At 36.1% G+C, this 19381-nt stretch overlaps 2 protein-coding genes across 3 annotated transcripts; both read left to right on the top strand.

Annotated features, from left to right (window-relative positions):
- Window positions 1–231: 231 nt before the first annotated feature.
- On the top strand, window positions 232–6956 carry samm50l (sorting and assembly machinery component 50 homolog, like). Its single transcript, XM_059504938.1, has 15 exons — window positions 232–362; window positions 569–679; window positions 1002–1103; window positions 1436–1523; window positions 1866–1972; window positions 2480–2610; window positions 2754–2841; window positions 3508–3636; window positions 3729–3800; window positions 3962–4048; window positions 4211–4281; window positions 5068–5135; window positions 5264–5410; window positions 5848–5989; window positions 6271–6956. Exons 1-15 carry the CDS (start codon window positions 342–344, stop codon window positions 6314–6316), a joined length of 1410 nt encoding a protein of 469 aa, XP_059360921.1. The 5' UTR covers window positions 232–341; the 3' UTR covers window positions 6317–6956.
- Window positions 6957–7839: 883 nt separating this feature from the next.
- LOC132098769 (mitochondrial 10-formyltetrahydrofolate dehydrogenase-like) lies at window positions 7840–19360 on the top strand. 2 transcript variants are annotated; one of them, XM_059504939.1, is made up of 22 exons: window positions 7840–8063; window positions 9585–9729; window positions 11062–11296; window positions 11760–11925; window positions 12040–12141; window positions 12254–12343; window positions 12887–13021; window positions 13134–13259; window positions 13351–13442; window positions 14131–14398; window positions 14470–14597; window positions 14796–14946; window positions 15019–15089; window positions 15172–15277; window positions 16651–16738; window positions 16967–17060; window positions 17221–17320; window positions 17407–17505; window positions 17597–17762; window positions 18499–18604; window positions 18723–18922; window positions 19015–19360. In XM_059504939.1, exons 1-22 carry the CDS (start codon window positions 8016–8018, stop codon window positions 19068–19070), a joined length of 2772 nt encoding a protein of 923 aa, XP_059360922.1. In that variant the 5' UTR covers window positions 7840–8015; the 3' UTR covers window positions 19071–19360. The 2 variants fall into 2 exon arrangements, with proteins under 2 accessions (XP_059360922.1, XP_059360923.1); XM_059504940.1 differs by lacking the exon at window positions 7840–8063 and having other exon boundaries at window positions 9593–9729; window positions 11038–11296.
- The last annotated feature ends 21 nt before the right edge of the window (window positions 19361–19381 follow it).

Here is a 19381-nt window from a genome sequence, read left to right on the forward strand (position 1 = left end):
TGACATAACTATTTTTGAGGGTCTGAATACACAGTTCTTAACTTCCACACGTGTCCTTTTCCCAAGTAAATCCTGTATTGTGAGAAATGCGAGAACGCGCGCAACGCCAATGCACGTACAGCCAAGAGCACACAACATGGACCCGCCCACTGTTTATGACGTCACGTCATCCTAGCCAATCGCCGTCCTTGGTCTGCCAATCATTTGGGTGTCATGGCGTCCTCCTTGACGGGGGTTGGGTTCACTCTCTGTGGCTTCACTGCTGCATAGTAGTGTGATATTTTACATTCCCACGATCAGCTGAGCGGCTTCAATAAGTGTAGGATTTTATTGCACAAGCAATGGGGACTGTGCACGCACGGGTAAATGTTTTCTTAAAACTTCGAGGTGAAATATGCTTGTTTTGTCTTTGACCTCTTGTGTTCACAACTACTGTGCTGCTTTATTTCTTTCTTTGCGTGTTGCTGTATTGTCAGAGGAAGCTATCCAATGTGTCTTTGTGCACTAGCCATCGGATATGGCTGTATAAGTCTGCAAAATAATCAAACTTGTCCGGTTTCTTTTGTAGAGTATGGATTCTTACCCCATGAATGGGCGAGACCTGGGCGTCAACCCAGATGATTTGGAAGTGATGGAGACGGTGCAAGAAACTAAACAAGAGGTTTTAGAAAACAAAGATGTAGGTTGTGTTAAACTGCTACTGACTTCTTTTTAAAATCGTTTTATACTCATAAATGGGACTACATATCATATGCATATATCATGGTTATACCATAAAAATGTCATGGTAAGGATAAGACTGTACCACCATAACAAAAAGTACCATACGATATTGATAGTATCTGATGGTAAAACCATTGTATTTCAAATACGTATATGCATAATATTTCAAGGTACTTCCAATAATAGTATGGTACATGTCCAATATCATGGTATTACTTTTGTGCCATGTGTAAAATCTGCAGTCTCACACAGTGACATCTCTGACTGTTCTCATCTAGGTTGTTGTACAACATGTCAACATTGAAGGCATGGGCAGAACTAAAGAGGATTACTTGGGCTATGAAATCTCTGATGTCTTCACTGCCAGGAACCTGGTCGAAGTAAGTGAGCTGTCAAGGTCAAAGTGTTTGGACTGCTTCAGTTATTATGAAGTCATCCAGTTTGGCTGTTTAACAGAAGGGTTTATTACACCTCGTAAATTTTGTGACAAAATTGTCAATGGACAGTGCACATTTTTTATAATTTGGATAAATTGTGAATATCATTTTGCTTTGGAGAAAGCATCTGCTAAATTAATAAATGTAAAATAATTTATAATTACATTTTATTGAAAATATCAGCATTATATTGGACAAAGATATCAGCCATTAAAAAACCCCAATTGTTTGATCACTAATTATGAAATAAGGTAACAAGCTCAGTGTTTTCACAGGTGATGAGAAAATCCCACGAGGCCAGACAGAGGTTGCTCCGTCTAGGCATTTTCAAAGAAGTGGAGGTAGTGATTGATGTTTCAGAAGGTACTGTAACATCTTAAAGCTTGATTCAGTTATACACAGTTCAAAGGAAAGTGTCCAGTTTTTCAGGACTGAGCCGCTGTCTAGCCCTGCCTCTAGCGTATTAACCTACATTAACTCATTTGCATACTCATAAAGAAAGGTAGACCATTGGGTCTAAAGGTCGACCTTTTTATTGTCAGTATTAGATCTCTAGCATATAATATATATATAGTAAAGTAGAGTTCAAGTTTAGAAATAATCCCGGCTTTAGAATAAATATATTTACAAGATTTTTCTGTTAACTTCATTGAAAGAGCATTATGCATTAACATTCAGCTCCGATGTTGTTTGTACAATGTTTAGGAGCAGAGGCGCTGCCAAATGGACTTGATGTTACATTTGAGGTGACTGAGCTTAAACGACTTACTGGCAGTTATAATACCTTGGTTGGAAACAATGAAGGCAGTATGGTAAGAACCATAATACACACATATATTGCTTTGCATTCTACCTTTGCCATGTTTGCCTTGACAACTAACTGAGATCATTTTAAGTTACAGCACTAAAATTATTAAACTGAAATTAAATTAAATGAATGCTGTGTAGAAATATAAAAAATAAATAAATAACTAACGACAGCACATAACATAATTATTTAAGTTCAAATAAAATAAAATGAAAACTGGTAATAAAAGCTCATTTAAAAAATGAATACATAGTAATATAATAGTATATAATTACTACTAAAACATTTCTGTTTAAGACAATGTTAATCTAAAATAAGACATCCATTCATACTATGAATAGGAAAGTGAATATTTAATATGAATAATAATAGTAAAAATTAATAATATTTATAATATCATTTTCAGTCAGTATGGAGTATTGTTTTATGATCACCGTCTTAGATTTTTGATGTGTAGCTTCTGCATAATATGTCATTGTGTTACTGCATTTGTGTGTTTGTTCTTCTTAAGGTCTTGGGCATTAAGCTTCCAAACATGCTTGGCCGAGGAGAGAAGCTCACCTTTCAGTTTTCTTATGGAACTAAGGAGACGTCATATGGCCTTTCCTTCTTCAAACCACAGTCGGGATACTATGAACGAAAGTATGATTTCTGTGAAAAACATTAAACTGAAGTGTGTAATCATTTCCTATGTTAAGATGCTATTACACCCTTCAGCTTTAACTATAAACAGAACAGTGATATTGAATAGATATTAAACCACTTGCCTTCTTTGCTTTGTGTAGCTTAACTCTAAACCTGTACAAAGTCACTGGACAGTTCCCATGGAGCTCTCTAAAAGAGACGGACCGGGGAGTTTCTACAGAGCTTAATGTAAGATATAAAAAAACATTTTTACTCTCACTCAGGCAATCGAAGATGTAAATAAGTTTGTTTCTTCATCATAAAAGGTTTGGAATGATTTTTCATTACATCACTGTCTCACCAATGGATCCTCTGCAGTGAATGGGTGCCGTCAGAATGAGAGTCCAAAAAGCTGATAAATATATCACAATAATCCACACGAGTCAAAATGCTTTTGGCCAAAATGCGATTCCATTATAACACTTTCACCAGTGAAAAAGTCCATTCTGTGTTGTTCTTTTGCATTCAGATCCACCAACATATTCGTTTTGAACTGTTTTGCACTGTTTTCACTTGTAAATGCTGATTCAGACAAGATTGCTTTTTCACTGACAATGCACTTTTCACTTCACAAGATGTAAAGTGATGTACTGGAGTGGTGTGGATTACTTGTGGATTACTGTGATGTTTTTATCAGTTGTTTTGGACTTTCATTCTGACGGCACCCATTCACTGCAAAGGATCCATTGGTGAACAAGTGATGTAATGCTAAATTTTTCTAAACATGATCCGAAGAAACAAGCTTATCTACATCTTGGATGACCCAAAGGTGAATACATTTTCAGCAAAGTGTAATTTTTGGGATGAACTACTCTTTTAATAATGTAAGATTTAAAGATGTTATATGTCTTGCAGTTCCCTCTGTGGATGACGGATCACACTCTGAAATGGGAGGGCGTGTGGCGTGAACTGGGATGTCTGGCCCGCAGCGCCTCCTTTGCTGTGAGAGAGGAGAGTGGCCACACTCTTAAATCCGCCCTTTCTGTAAGATTCTCCCCGCTGCCTTAATCCCAAGTGTTTTGGCTCCTTGGGTTTAGACTAATGGCTGATTTCCCGGATTTCTTGTCTCACACTAGCACACCATGGTAATAGACACCAGGAACTCTGCCATCTTGCCCCGAAGAGGTGCCTTACTGCGGATTAACCAGGTGTGTGGACTCAAACATCAGCTCAGGACATATCAGTAGCTGTTTTGTATTTATTTTCTTACCATTACTTTTGCCTCACAATGTCCATCATTGATTAAAACTGTCTGGAGAAGGTTTGGCGTCACTGTTAAACAATAGTTGTGTTTGATCTGTTGGTTTAGGAGCTGGCAGGATACACCGGCGGAGACGCCAGCTTTCTCAAAGAGGACGTTGAGCTACAGCTTAACAAACAATTTATCTGGGGATCAGTGAGTAGTCTTGATTCATTTATATTGTTTTAGATCATTCTGGTCTTGACCGTGTCTGTCATGATTTAGGAAGACTGCCATTGATATAAAAGTCTGTCTTTAAAGGATATTTGTGGTATTTGGACATTGATATTAAGTAGGTCTTATGAATTTCTCTGATAGGTGTTATCTGGATCTTTATGGGGAGGGATGATCTATCCTCTTGGGGGTCAGCCTACCTCCATTGCTGACAGGTGTGCATTTGTTTGCTTGCTTTTAGATGGATGCGCCATTATTTTTTTGAAAGGCTTTATTATTATACAGACTTATAATTATGTCTCATGTTGTGCTCAAGTCATTTTTACACAGAAAGTGCTAGTTAAAGTTATCACATTGGACTAATACTTACTTTGCTCATACAGGGTATAGCAATTTCCTTGTTTAAAAAATTCTCATTATGCTATCACCAAATATTGGATTCAAATTTTTATCAACATCTTTTTTCACTTAGCACAGGTTTTGCATTGTAGGCCTCATTGATCTGAGCGCACGTGCCTCAGTTTTTTGAGTGAGCACTGCAAGAATAACCTGCAAATAATGCTTTTTTTCAGGTGCATAAGCTCAGATCAATGAGGCCTATGATCAATCAATTAAAAAAAGAAATATAAAACCTGTGTCAACTGAAAGAAAAAAAGTTGACAAAAAGATTAAATCTAAGATTAGGTGATAATGTAGCATAATAAGACATTTACAAGCTATTTTTAAAAGGCACATCATTTTTGACTGGGAACACCAAATTAGGTAAAGGGTTTTTGGTAGAATAAAAGCCATGTTGTATCAACACAGATCTAAAGAAAACATTTTAGAATGATAAGATCACTCTGTGCTCAATTAAAAAGCTATTCATCAAGGACATGAAAGCAATTTTGCTAATTTAGACACTGAATCCCTTCAATCCTCGCCTTCTCAAAGACAAATTACAATAATTTGTAATTTGTACACGTTGTACAAATTACATTGTTCATTTGGTTTAATGTCAGGTTCTATCTGGGCGGCCCAACCAGTGTGAGAGGTTTCGGCATGTACAGTATAGGCCCTCAAAGTGAAGGTAAAAGTGTATTTCAAAAAAGAAAATCTGAATATACAGCATATTTTTATGCCTTTTATAATTTTGTAAAAAAAAAAATCTTAATTATAGTTTTCTTAATGGTTGTTTTGATATCTATACCTGATCAGGTGATTATCTGGGTGGGGAAGCATATTGGGCTGGTGGGCTTCATCTCTACACACCCCTCCCCTTCCGCTCAAACAAGGGTGGCCTGGCTGACCTCTTCAGAACACACTTCTTCCTTAATGCTGGAAACCTTTGCAACCTCAACTACGGTCAGTAATTATTTATTGAAATCATCATTTCATTATTTTTAATTAATTTAAATAATTAAAAATAAATTACTAAAACGTACAGTATGTAGACATATGAAAAAAACATCCAAAAATGACTAATAATTTAACTATAATTAAAATGGAAAATACAAAAATAAGTGAAAATACAAAAGTATTGATAAAAACTATAATAATATCTCAATGATACTAAAAACAACACTAGTCTTTAGATCTTGACTGAATAAGTATATGCCCTGAAGCCTTTTGTCCACACGGTGATGCTGTTGTTAAAGTGCAACTTTAGTATTGCACTTTCAGTTTAGTGGCAACAGTGAAGTATTATGTGATATAAATCAAAGATATTTTGCATGTTTAAATGAGCCCGTTCTTCCATTTACAGTAGTGTTAGCTTGACCCTATGCATCATGTTTGTGTAGGAGAGGGACCATACGCACATCTGCAGAAGCTAGCAGAGTGTATCCGCTGGTCATACGGTGCGGGAATAATTCTACGACTGGGAAGCATTGCTAGGCTTGAACTAAATTACTGCTTTCCAATGAGTGTTCAAAGTGGAGACAGGTACATACACATCCACTGAACCACATTCACACTGAATCACTGCCAAGATAAAGGCAGTTTTGAATTGTTAATAAAGATGAGTAATTTCTATTTTATTTTTGTAGACAGCTCACTAATGATCTACCTTTACTCTGATGTTTTGAATTAAACAGTGATGGCCTTGACAAAAAAACAGTTTGTTCTGCTTTCAATTGACTTGTGGGTTTTCTGTCCAACCTTTAATATCCAAAGCAATGCAACCAGTGATTTAAATCATAAATGACCTTTTTGATCCCTGACAGGATATGTGACGGTGTGCAGTTTGGAGCTGGCATCCGTTTCCTGTGATCTCCCAAACTGAAAGCAGGGGTTTACGGGATAGCGATTTTTGGATTTTGAACTGAGGGATCCCTCCTGCATGCAGTCTCTGAGAATGCACTTCGTTTTTGTACCTGTAAGACAAAAAATACTTGGTTTTCCTGCATACCTCTCACTGTTTGAATAAGAGTCCAGGATTTAGTGAATCAAAAAATGAAACCTTTTCTAGGTGCTAAAATAGTTAGGCTATTACAATTGTTTCCAATGAGGAGAGCTTTAGAGATTCAAGCTGTTAAAGCATAGATTTAATTCAAATGCACACCACGCTAATATGTGCTTTGTTTTAAGCAGTCCTTGCTACGCCAACGAAACACTGAATTATAGGAATGAAGAATTTATTATTTAATGATGCATTTATGCTCTAGCCATTTGACTTAAACAAAGCACATTTTCTCAGTCAGTTGTCTCCTCTAATGCCAAACTAGATAAATGAATTGATTTAAACTTACCTCAATAAATGAGCAGGGAGTTGAGTTTCTTCCAGCCATAGATCCCCTTTGTGAGATCCACCAGCAGTGCTTTATTATTAGGACACTTTTTATTATTGTCTGAATGTCTGACCTTTAAAGTTATCTTTTTAGTGCACAAAAAATAAACATTTTGGTTCCCTGATGTATTTGTTCTTATTTTGTGATAATTTAAAACAATATATTACATTAAATGGTTGAAATTAAATTGTCAAACAAATATTTACATGGCAATGGTGTACATGAACCACTAATTAAAAGAAATTTACAGAATCTTCTGGAGACCTTACAGAATGAAGAACACACACACACACACACACACACACACACATCAGAGCTGTTTTTCTATCTGTCAAGGCTAACTAGCAGATAATATACAGCTTGATATCTGTCATGGAAAAGTAAACAGAAATGTGTCCAAACCATTTGCAAGATCCCTCCAATGCCAAAAAACTGACCTTGAGGTAAGGACCAAACACACACTCCCTGTACTAACAGTAAAGCACTCTGATATGTTCTTGGATGAAGAGTTTTGTGAGTCCAAGGATCATTTTAACTTCTATATTTAATATCATATTATAAGTTCTCATGATTCTGCAGGTCTTAAAAGGTAATTAAGAGCAGATCATTTTAAATTCATGGCATTAAATGTTTCATACATTGCAAAGAAAGAGAATATCTTCCCAAGTATTTTTGTCTTGCTTTTCAATAAATATTGAAACATCCATAAATCAAGATACATTAACTTAAGGTGCAAAATGAAGATAAGTTTTGTTTTTTTGTGTTTAAAAAAAACGAACAAAATTAAGTGAATTTATGCTTAAAAGAATAACAAATATCTGCGGGAGTGTGGAAACTTACTTTCTCTTTGATTAAAGTGTATATTTTTGAGACAGTGGCAGATATTTGTTCTTCTTTTAAACATAAACTCACTTAATTTAATCAATTAAACAGAAAGCAAGATTTTATCTTATTTAATAAGATTTCTGATTAAGCCGCCGTGACGTATGGCCCGGGAGCGCGCACGTACTGAACGTGCCTTCGCGTCAGTGAGCGTCGGTTCAGTCTGGTTCTGCTGCCACACTGACCACATACAGTCTGTCAGCGAACCGCAGGTGCGAGTTCACAGTACCGCATGTTGCCAGCCCACCACCCTGGACTTTTAACGTAATCTTTCTCTGAGTGTTTATAGTATTTTCACCATGTTGTGGACGGCGAACACGATAATGAGGAAATTCTCCTCGAGCTCTGTGAGTAAACGCATCGTATGTATTGTTGATTTTGCCATAGATATAAATGAATAAATTAATGCATACGTGAAAAATGTGCTGTATTAACGGCAGACACATGCATAGACCTTAAAATAAGTTTATAAATGTTGGTAAACTCTTAAATTACATTATCATATAGGGTTTACCCATGTATAGTTATTGTAAGCATGCTGTCAGCTGATATATCCCAGTATCTTAATGCAATGTGGTAGGTGTTACACTTGTGCATTGATCACTGCATATGCATTAAAATGTGCATTGATCACTGCATATGCACATTTTAATGCAATGTTAATTAGATAAAGGATTTTATATAGTTAAACCGGTTTGGGATTTAGTGTTTGCCACGTTGCTTCGTCGGATTGTCCAGTGGACAGATCCGTGGAGAGTTGCATCAGCAAGGGGTGCGAGAATATGAAGGCAGATCATATTACTAATGTCACTATTACTAGAACATAAACTATAACTTAAGATCACATGTGCACTGATAGATAAACATGTTGCATGCATGATCTTGCTATGACAATCCATAATAAACTTCACTACATGTTTGCAAAAGAAACAATGCTTGCGCTGGTTATGTCTCCCAGCAGCTCTTTAATTTTCACCCCATAATGCAGCACAGAGTTTCGCAATTTCAAATTATTTTATTGGCATGGTTGTTTTGCATACAACATTGCCAAAGCATCAGTATTTAGACACAAAACAAAAACACAAATAATAACAAAACAAAAAATAATGGAATTATGTGCTCATTTTTGTTATATAGAAATACAAAAATACAATTCATGCAGACAATGAGGATCTCTGAATTGAAAGTCTTTTGAAATGTTGTAAAAGATAATAAGAAGAAGTAGAAAGAAAGAAAAAGGAAAAAAAATCATCAAAAGGATGACATTCTTACTATAAATATTTGGCATAATATTTTATTTTTTTCAAACAATAATAAATAATAATAATAAAATATATAATTTTTATCTTTATCGGAATTAAATGTCATCTGAAATAAGTTTGGCATAAAATGTGTATTTTATTTATTTAATAATAAAAACAATCATAAAATATATTATTTGTATTTGTAAACCATTGCTACTCCTTTTCATCATTATCTGAATTACATTTTTTGAAAGATTGTAGAAAGAAAGAAAAGAAAAACCGCTGAATTATTTGGTGTTTATTGATATTTACTGAATCTCTTATTGATTCAAACTTGAATAAATAATAAAACAATAATAATGTGTCTATTATATATATTTTAAAACCATTTGTCCTCTTTTTTTATTATATTTGACATTTTAATTTGTTTTTGACCCATAATCACTGAACACTGGTATATATGAAGATCATAGCAACGGTTGGTTTCAGAGAACAAAGGGCCATATTATGTAATTAGACTGATTATGTTTCATATTTTAATGTCAGTGACACTTTACAGTGAACATTTAGTTTTGTCTGGTGAGCTTGTCTTAAATGTTTTAACATCATAATACTGTTTCTTAGGCTTACTACCAAAACAAGCTGAAGCTGGCCCTGATTGGCCAGAGCTTGTTTGGACAGGAAGTGTACACAAACCTCCGCAAGCAGGGCCATAAAGTGGTGGGTGTATTCACAGTTCCTGATAAGGACGGCAAGGCGGACCCCCTGGGTGAGTGTCAGATGGGTGGGGGTGGGATAGAGTGGAGCACCAACCGTTTTTTGTCACTGTAGTGGTGTCATGGGGGCTGGGGAGAGTCACAGAAGTGGAAGTCAAAGATGGAAAACAGGAAAATTTGAGTTTTATGAACATCTCTAATCAAATTAGTCAGATTTGTTGATAATATTAAGGCTGTCATTGTTGTAAGAAACTCTTACAGGAAGTGAGGTCATCCTACATTAGTCACAACGCTGCATGGCTGAGCAGCACATTGGCTCACAGCTCAGTTGTGTGTAAGTGTTTGCATGAGGTGCAGGGGCAGTTCAGTGTTGGTCAGAAAAGAAGTAATACATCCCGCATGTACACACACACACACACACACACACACATATATATATATATATATTTTTTATTACAATAGAACTTTAAGATTAAAACATAATAATTTGTATTATAATTAAAAAAGTATAATTCTAACATTTATTATACACACAAGTTTATTTTTAATATTTTTTTTATTAATTAATTTAATCTGTTTATTTGCACTTTATCAAAATGCAATTAAATATTGAGTGATAATATCTTTATAGTAAGGATATACTGTATGGTTATATGTTATGTCATGTAGTATGAAACATATATACGTCTGTTCGTTTGTGGAAAATTGTTTAGAGTTGCAGGATTTACTGTAATTTCAATCAAATAAAATAGAAGTGTATAGTATAAATTTAAAGGGATAGTTCACCCAAACATGAACATTCTGTCATCATTCACTCACCCTCAAGTTGTTCCAAACCTGTACGAGTTTCTTTCTTCGTTGAACACAAAGAAGATATTTTGAAGAATTGTAGCCATTGACTTCCATAGTATGGAAAAAATACAGAATTTCATGACTGATGACAGAATTTTCATTTTTGGGTGAACTATACGTTAAAGTGGAAGGAACCAGGGAACATAATAAACTCCTTTCCTAGTATTCACATCTGCTTTCTATTCAGGTTTAATTGTAGAACTAGTTGAAATGGAGTTGAAAAGTACACTGAATTTTTGTGATTAATCTCCAACAAATCATGATTTCATAATGTGCTGATTACCATTTTAATGACAGCATTGAGGTTATGAACAGCGCCCGGGGTACTATAACTGAGTATTTTGAAGTTGTTACAATCGTAGGACTTGGCCTACACTTAACTGTTTATGACTGAAATATTTATAGATTCAGATATAAAAGACAAGGTCAGTTACTTAAGTATGCGTATTGATTTGATAAGTTCAATACAGTCTGAATATGGCAGGTGCAACCTTTATATAACTTCTCAGGATCAATCTCTCTCTGACCTTCAGCGGTGGTGGCGGAGAAGGACGGGACGCCGGTGTTTAAGTTCCCACGGTGGAGGGTGAAGGGTAAGCCCATCCCAGAGGTGGTGGAGGCATACAAAGCGGTGGGCGCTGAACTGAACGTCATGCCCTTCTGCTCCCAGTTCATTCCCATGAATGTGATCGACTTTCCCAAACATGGCTCTATCATTTACCACCCCTCCATCCTGCCTAGGCACCGAGGAGCCTCCGCCATTAACTGGTGAGATGAGATGTTACCAAAATGTCATTCTGATATCTTTATAACTACTGTATTTAGACACTTAAAATGAACAGTTGCTGATAGTTTACTCAACCTCAGGGCATCCCAGATGCAGATGAGTTTGTTTCTTCAACAGATTTGGAGAAATCTAGCATTAGATCACGTGCTCACCAATGGATCCTCTGCAGTGAATGGGTGCCGTCAGAATGAGAGTCCACGTGGATTTTGCAGCTTTTCAACTTCATAAGACATTAATTGATGGACTGGAGTGGATTATCATGATGTTTTTATCAGCGGTTTGGACTCTCATTCTGACGGCACCCATTCACTTCAAAGGATCCATTGGTGAGCAAGTGATGTAACACTACATTCTCACATCTCACTCTCACGTACGACTCACGTCTTGGATTTTCAGACAATTGTGGATGAATTATTTCTTTAAATTACATATGTGTGTGTGCAGGACACTAATCGAGGGCGATAAGAAAGCAGGATTTAGTATATTCTGGGCTGATGATGGTTTGGACACCGGCCCCATCCTGCTGCAGAAGGAATGTCCAGTTGAGCCCAACGACACAGTGGACACACTTTATAACCGCTTTCTGTTTCCAGAGGGCATCAAGGCCACGGTAACTAACTATGAGGAAAATATTCAAAATGATTTTTAATGCAAACTAAATGTTAGATTTTGACTCCTGTGAGGTTCACGAACCTGATCTTACTTCCAAATTGTGTTCAAACAGGTAGGAGCTGTACAGCTCATTGCAGACGGCAAAGCTCCCAAGATCCCTCAGTCTGAAGAAGGAGCCAGCTATGAGGGAATCCAAAAGAAATCCAATGCAAAGGTGAGAAACAAAGATAGTTATGTAAAACAGTCATAAGCTGTGTTTATAGGGCTCCAAAGGATCAGCAAGTCAGCATCATTTTATCTGTCAATCTCTGCCTCTCTTTCTCCAGGTGAATATGGCTCAGCCAACAGAGGTCATCCATAACTGGATCCGTGGTCATGATAAAGTTCCGGGTGCCTGGGTTGTTATTGATGGAAAGGTGTGTTTTCTAAACAGCAAAGTATGTTTAAATCTTGATCGAAATGGGACCACAAAAAGAAACATATACATTAAATAAAATGTATATTTTAAAAGTTCCATTTTGGTACAATAATACAATATAATATAATAATATTTGTTTAAAATAATGCAGAGATATTACATTAGTTTAAAAGTTATTTAAACTATTGCAAATGAAAAAGAAATTAGTAATACATTTTAAAATGCAACTTTAAGTCTTTAGAATATCATGATGATAAATAATTTACTCACATAGTATTAATGGGTCTTGAATAAATCAAAATATGTATGTTTTTATATTATAGTTAAGGGCTTCCTTGTTGGGTAGTCTTCATATTTGGTATCAAAAACTCAATTTAGGCAAAACCAAGACTAATTTTGATGGTCCTGCTATAAGTTGATGATGTTTTTACTGAATAGTAATGTGTGTGTGTGTGTGTGTGTGTGTGTGTGTGTGTGTGTGTGTGTGTGTGTGTGTGTGTGTGTGTGTGTGTGTGTGTGTGTGTTTTGTTCTGTTCTGTAGCCAGTAACGCTGTACAGCTCATCGATGCTGAGCGGGTCAGTGCCCACAGGTCAGCCAATCGAGGTGGAAGGGGCATCTCAGCCTGGACTCATTGCCAAATCTGGTCTTATTCTGTTCGGGACTGATGGAAAAGCGGTTTGTTTCTGGTCTTTTATTTACTTAAATTCTAGGTTTTTAATGCTTTAACTGTGTGCTAAGAATTTATAATAAAGGGTATTAACTGCTTTAACATAATATCTCTATGCAGCTCCAGGTAAAGAACCTGCAGTTTGAGGATGGAAAGATGATTCCTGCATCCAAATACTTCTCATCAGAGGAGACTGCCAGTCTGGATCTCACAGACGATGAGAAGAAAATGGCAGAGGAGATCAGGGTATGTGTATGTTTATCTGCCTCAGAAATGCATTATGTTCTACTGTAAATTTGAGCAATTATGTCATTTGTTTATTGTTTCATGTTTCTAGGTGATCTGGAAAGGTATTCTGAGTAATGTTCCAGTTATTGATGACACGACCGATTTCTTTAAGTCTGGAGCGGCTTCTATGGATGTAGTCAGGTGGGTCTGACCATCAGTTTTTTATTTATCATGTTTATTTTAAGTTATCTTATGTATATACTGTTAGAGTATTTACTTATATTACTTAAATTAGCTTTAATTTTTTAATTTTAGTTTTTTACTAATTTTTATTAATGTTTTTTTTTATTTTTTTATTTATTTGTTTTAGTAAGTTTTAGTAAATTTCATGTTTTTATTTATTTCTTTCTCTTTCAGTAATTTCTATTTCTGGTTTAGTATTTTTAGTATTCAAGCTTATTTTTTATTCGTTTCTAATTTTTTAAATTACATTTTTCATCTTATATTCTTATACAGTATTTTCAGCTTTATTTCAATCACTGACTTAAAGTAGTTTTGTAAAAATTTTCACTTTAGTCAACAATAATAACTGAAACTATGCAGCAAAAACAGTGATATTTGTGTCACGACCATGATTACATCAACATAATTTACCACATTTACATATCTATGTTGATTCAGTACTTATCATCTTAGCAGAAGTATTTTAAGTTAATTTAACATATAAACAGTTTAGCCAATCATAACAGAGTCTTAGCAACAGCTTATTTTTAATCGTAAGGGGGCGGAAAAAGGTCATGCAAAACTAAATTACAATTCTTTTTTGAAGAATTAGACCTTTATGAACATTATAAGTGGTTTATGGTGTTATTGTGATTGTTTGGTTTAGATTGGTAGAGGAGCTGAAGCAGAAATGTGGAGGAGTTCAGCTTCAGAATGAGGACGTCTACATGGCCACCACCTTCCAGAGCTTCATCCAGATGTTTGTCCGCCGCCTGCGCGGAGAAGACCAGGAGGAGGAGCTGGTCATTGATTACGTGACAAAAGACGTCAATAACATGACAGTGAAGATGCCCTATCAGTGTTTTATCAACGGCAAGTTCGAAGATGCCGAAGGTGGAAAGACATACAACACGGTGAACCCAACGGATGGCTCGGTATGTTTAGTCATCTCAAACACACACTTAAACTCATCCCTGGCATGTCTAATGGTTGTGTTGTGTTTCAGGTGATCTGTAAGGTTTCATATGCATCTGTGGCAGATGTGGACAGAGCGGTTAGTGCAGCCAAAGAGGCCTTTGACAATGGACCTTGGGGTAAGATGAACCCTCGTGACCGTGGACGACTGCTCTACCGGTAAGATGTTTTAGAGACTTTTGTTGACTTTTTTTTGAGCCACTGGATCAATATTTTACTCATTATTAATATTTGCAAAACAAATAGTAATACAGTGCGATTTTGACCAAGAATTGATTTCTCAGAGAACTTCCTGTTGGCAGTTTACATACTTTATTTGCCACAAAAAGGGAACTTTTTGACTTCTTTTGTGTGTAGTTTGGCTGACCTGATGGAGGAACACCAGGAAGAGTTTGCCACTATTGAGACGATTGACTCTGGTGCGGTTTATACTCTGGCTTTGAAAACACACGTCGGCATGTCTATTCAGACGTTCAGATACTTTGCTGGCTGGTGTGACAAGATCCAGGTGTGTGTGTTTGTGTTCTCTCAGGCCTTCATTTTATAATTTCCTGTCGCTTACGCATCTTGTTTCTGGCAGGGCTCAACGATACCCATCAATCAGGCCAGACCCAATCGCAACCTCACCTTTACAAAGAAAGAGCCTCTGGGGTGAGTGATTGTAAATGTGTGTGTAAGGGTATACGCATTTGATAAGCGTAAAGGTGTAACATGATGACTGTTTGTATCTTAGTGTGTGTGCCATAGTGATTCCTTGGAATTACCCACTTATGATGTTGGCATGGAAGAGTGCAGCCTGTCTGGCGGCAGGAAACACACTCGTCTTGAAACCTGCTCAGGTAAAAAACACAAATACAAAAAAACTACTATTAGTTTATTTTTATTTTTATTAATGATCATTGTTATATAAATGATTAATTTGAAAAAAAAAATTACAATATGCAGAATAGTAAAAAGATTAAGGCAAAATGTTTTATGAGATGTAAAAAAATATATATTTTATATATATATTTATATATTTTTCATATATTTTAAATATACTGTAAGCATCCTGAAACGATAGCAAGTGCACCCTCAGTTGATACTGTAATGATGAAACAGACTGAGCAAACTTGAGCTCTGGAGAACTTTTAATGTTCCTGTTAACAGCGTGTTTTTCTGTGGTGAGAAATGTAGCCAATCACAGTTTTTGTTCAGTGCTCGCTCTCATTATGAATCCTCTCTCATTCACCAACAATGACACAATGTGAGTAATAGATTCATTATGCAGTGTAGACAACTTTATAGATTTCATGTTTTCCTTTGTCTTTGGAGTGTTAAAAGCTGGTCGTGCATACAGAAAGATCCGTAAAGTCGCAAAGATGAAAGTCTCAAACCCAAAGAGATATTCTTTATAAAAGTGAATGCTCAGCCACATCTACATAATACGCCTCGTTCAAACATGCCCCCAAATGTCTACGCCACTGTGGAAAGATTTGCACTGTGGGGAGATTTTGAACAGTACAACCCAAATATTCGAGTGTGTGGAGCGCATTTTATGTTGGAAGGCTTCCTGAACCTGGTAAGGGGTGTAACATTTCCGTCACACGCGTGAGGAATTCAGCCAGTCATAACGTACTGGATAGATGGCCAATCAGAGCACACCTCGCTTTTCAGAACGATACGGTTTCAGAAAGGCAGGGTATAGAAGAGCAACAATAATGTACATTATGTGAAATTAATGTGTTTTTTGAACCTTAAACCGTGTGAACACATTGCATTACACAAAATAACATTTTTTTTATATTACCCCTATAATGGAACGTTGTGTGATGGCAAACTGAGATGTGTGACAGCTTTTTAGTGATTGTAAAGTGAGTGGTCTTTCACACTTTCTAGGCTATGTAGGTATAAATTATAATAATTATAATAATCCATTGAATAAAAGTATTGTTTTTCATGCTTCTATGAGAACCGATGGCTGGTTTCACGCTGCAATGTTTTGGAAGTAAATATAAATGCCTGATTCACATACATATGTATCTTTTATGTGATATAAGTGAATACATGTACTATATTTTAATTAGTGCAAATACTATTAAATACATGGAAATTGAATTATATAAAATAAAAATATAGAAACAATATACAAAATATGATTTATTTTTATTTTCTAGAAAACACAAACTACTGGATACAAACTAGACATCAGTTCTCTTGATGTTTTTTCCAGGTAACCCCACTAACTGCGCTGAAGTTTGCGGAGTTGACAGTCAAAGCTGGCATTCCCAAAGGAGTTATCAATATTGTACCAGGATCAGGTATCAGGATTCGATTCATCGTTCTGGCTGTTTAAACAAACAGAAATCTCATTTATAGTAATGCACTTACAATGAAAACCTATGGGGCAAGATGTAAGTAGATATGTTTGTTAAAGCACATAACATTTTTTTTTACTAACTCTAAATGATATTGTGCATTAATCAGCAGCTAATGTTACTGTCTGACTTCTTATGATGACTGACATTTCTGTCACCTCTTTGTCTCAGGTGGTCTGGTCGGGCAGAGGATGTCTGATCACCCTGATATCCGTAAGCTGGGTTTCACAGGCTCTACCCCCATTGGCAAACAAATCATGAAAAGGTGAGCCCTATTCCTGTAATTGAACTCAAATCAACACTGTAGTCGATTACTCTGTTGCTATTACTCAAATATATCCTTTATAACAGTGAATCATTCAAACGGCTTATATGGGGCTTTGAAAGAGCCTCCTTGCTGATGATTTCTGTTGTTTCTGTTGAAGCTGTGCGGTCAGTAATTTGAAGAAGGTTTCTCTGGAGTTGGGAGGTAAATCTCCCCTCATCATCTTCAGCGACTGTGACATGGACAAAGCAGTGAGAATGGTGAGAGGAGACAGCTATTGCCAGAAGATACAGAAACAAGCTCATTGTCCTCTTGAACTTAATGTGCATTTGTGTGTACGTTGCAGGGCATGAGTTCTGTTTATTTCAACAAGGGTGAAAACTGCATCGCTGCAGGCCGGCTGTTTGTTGAGGAGTCCATTCATGACGAGTACATCAGAAGAGTGGTGTGTGTTTCCATCGTACATTGATTGTATTTTAAAGCTGCAAGCTGCTTTCTTTGTGATGACATACTGGTATGTTTTTTTGTGTGCTCAGGTTGAAGAAATCAAGAAGATGAAGATTGGAGATCCTTTGGATCGTTCCACAGATCACGGACCTCAGAACCACAAAGCCCACCTGGACAAACTGGTGGAGTACTGTGAGATCGGCGTGAAGGAGGGGGCAACACTTGTCTACGGCGGGAGACCGGTGGACAGACCAGGTGAGACCTCCAATCTAATCAGACATCCATTATTTAAAAGGGTTTGTGAACATAAATTTGTTTTGTAAATTTAATGTATGCATTATTCCTAGTGTTATTTGTAGTATAATTTATATACTATTTTGGTATTTCTTAATATTTTGAAATGGCTTTTATTTTTAGATTTTAAGTTATACTACTAATTTCGTTTGTGTCTGGCATTCTTATTAACTATATATAATTATATATATATTTATATATTAAAAAAATATATATTTAGCTTTATTTTTATTTCAGTTTTAGTTTTATCCGTATTAGTACTTCATCTTATTTCAGTCAGCTATTAAGGTACCATTTCTCATTTTAATTTTAAACATTTTTGTTTGTATTTAATTTTAAAGTTTTAGTAATTTTATGTAATTTTGTCATTTAATTAATTAGAAAAAAATATGCTGCCAAGGCACCATTTCTAAATTTTTAAAGTTTTAAGATTTTCATTTTATTAGTTTGTCATTTTATGAGCTTTGTCATTTTTATTCGTTTTTTTTTTTTTCGTTTTTTTTTTTCAGTTTTAGTATTTTATAAACTTTAACTTAATTATTTCAGTTAGTTACCAAAGCAGCAAGTTTTCTAAGTGTTTCATCTAATATGTATGTTTTATTTCAACTTTCTATTTGTTACCAAAAATGATTTTTTAATAGTTTTAGCTGTTAATTTAGTTAATCCCTTTGTAATATCTAACTATTTATGCTTACAGGCTTTTTTATGGAGCCCTCAGTCTTCACAGACGTAGAAGACCACATGTTCATTGCCAAAGAGGAATCATTTGGCCCTGTTATGGTGGTATCCAAATTCAAAGATGGGTAAGCTGGCTTTTTGGACCTTATTAGGACTTGTGTCGGTCTAACCTGCAGGATGATCTAAATTCTAGGCAGGAGCTCATTTGAATAATGTCTAAAATGGTTGTTTGATGCTCATCAGTGATGTAGATGGAGTTCTGAGCCGAGCCAATAACACAGAGTTCGGCCTGGCCTCTGGAGTCTTCACCCGGGACATCAACAAGGCCATGTACGTTAGCGAGAGACTGGAAGCGGGAACTGTGTTCGTCAACACCTACAACAAAACCGATGTGGCGGCTCCATTTGGAGGCTTCAAACAGTCCGGCTTTGGGAAAGACCTTGGTAAGAGTGAACAAAGCACACACTGTATCATTCCTCTGTATCACTTTAAAACCAGTTTCATGACCATGAGGATTATGTGCATGTGTATACAGGTGAGGAAGCCCTGCATGAGTACCTGTGGACTAAAGCTGTGACAGTGGAGTATTAATGAAACCTGTGGTGGAGAAGACTGCATGCCCCGTGACTGCAGCTCGAAGTGGCTGGACTGTCTCAATGCAGGTTTAATAGAAAAAGCATTTCCTGCCATGACTATACTGATGTGCCTACTTTTGTTTTTACTGCCCTTTTTTCTGGAAATGTTTGGAATAGGACAAATGGAAAAATCGCAAAAGACCTCCAGTGAACCCGAGGACACAGGATCAACCACAAATCAGATCAAGCATTGTTTTTAATTAGCAGACACTGAAATATCATACTGAGGTGAAGTGAATCATCAAATTGAGTCAGTTTAACCACAAC

The sequence above is a fragment of the Carassius carassius genome, chromosome 22 (genome assembly GCF_963082965.1).
Source record: "Carassius carassius chromosome 22, fCarCar2.1, whole genome shotgun sequence".
Taxonomy (NCBI): Eukaryota; Metazoa; Chordata; class Actinopteri; order Cypriniformes; family Cyprinidae; genus Carassius; species Carassius carassius.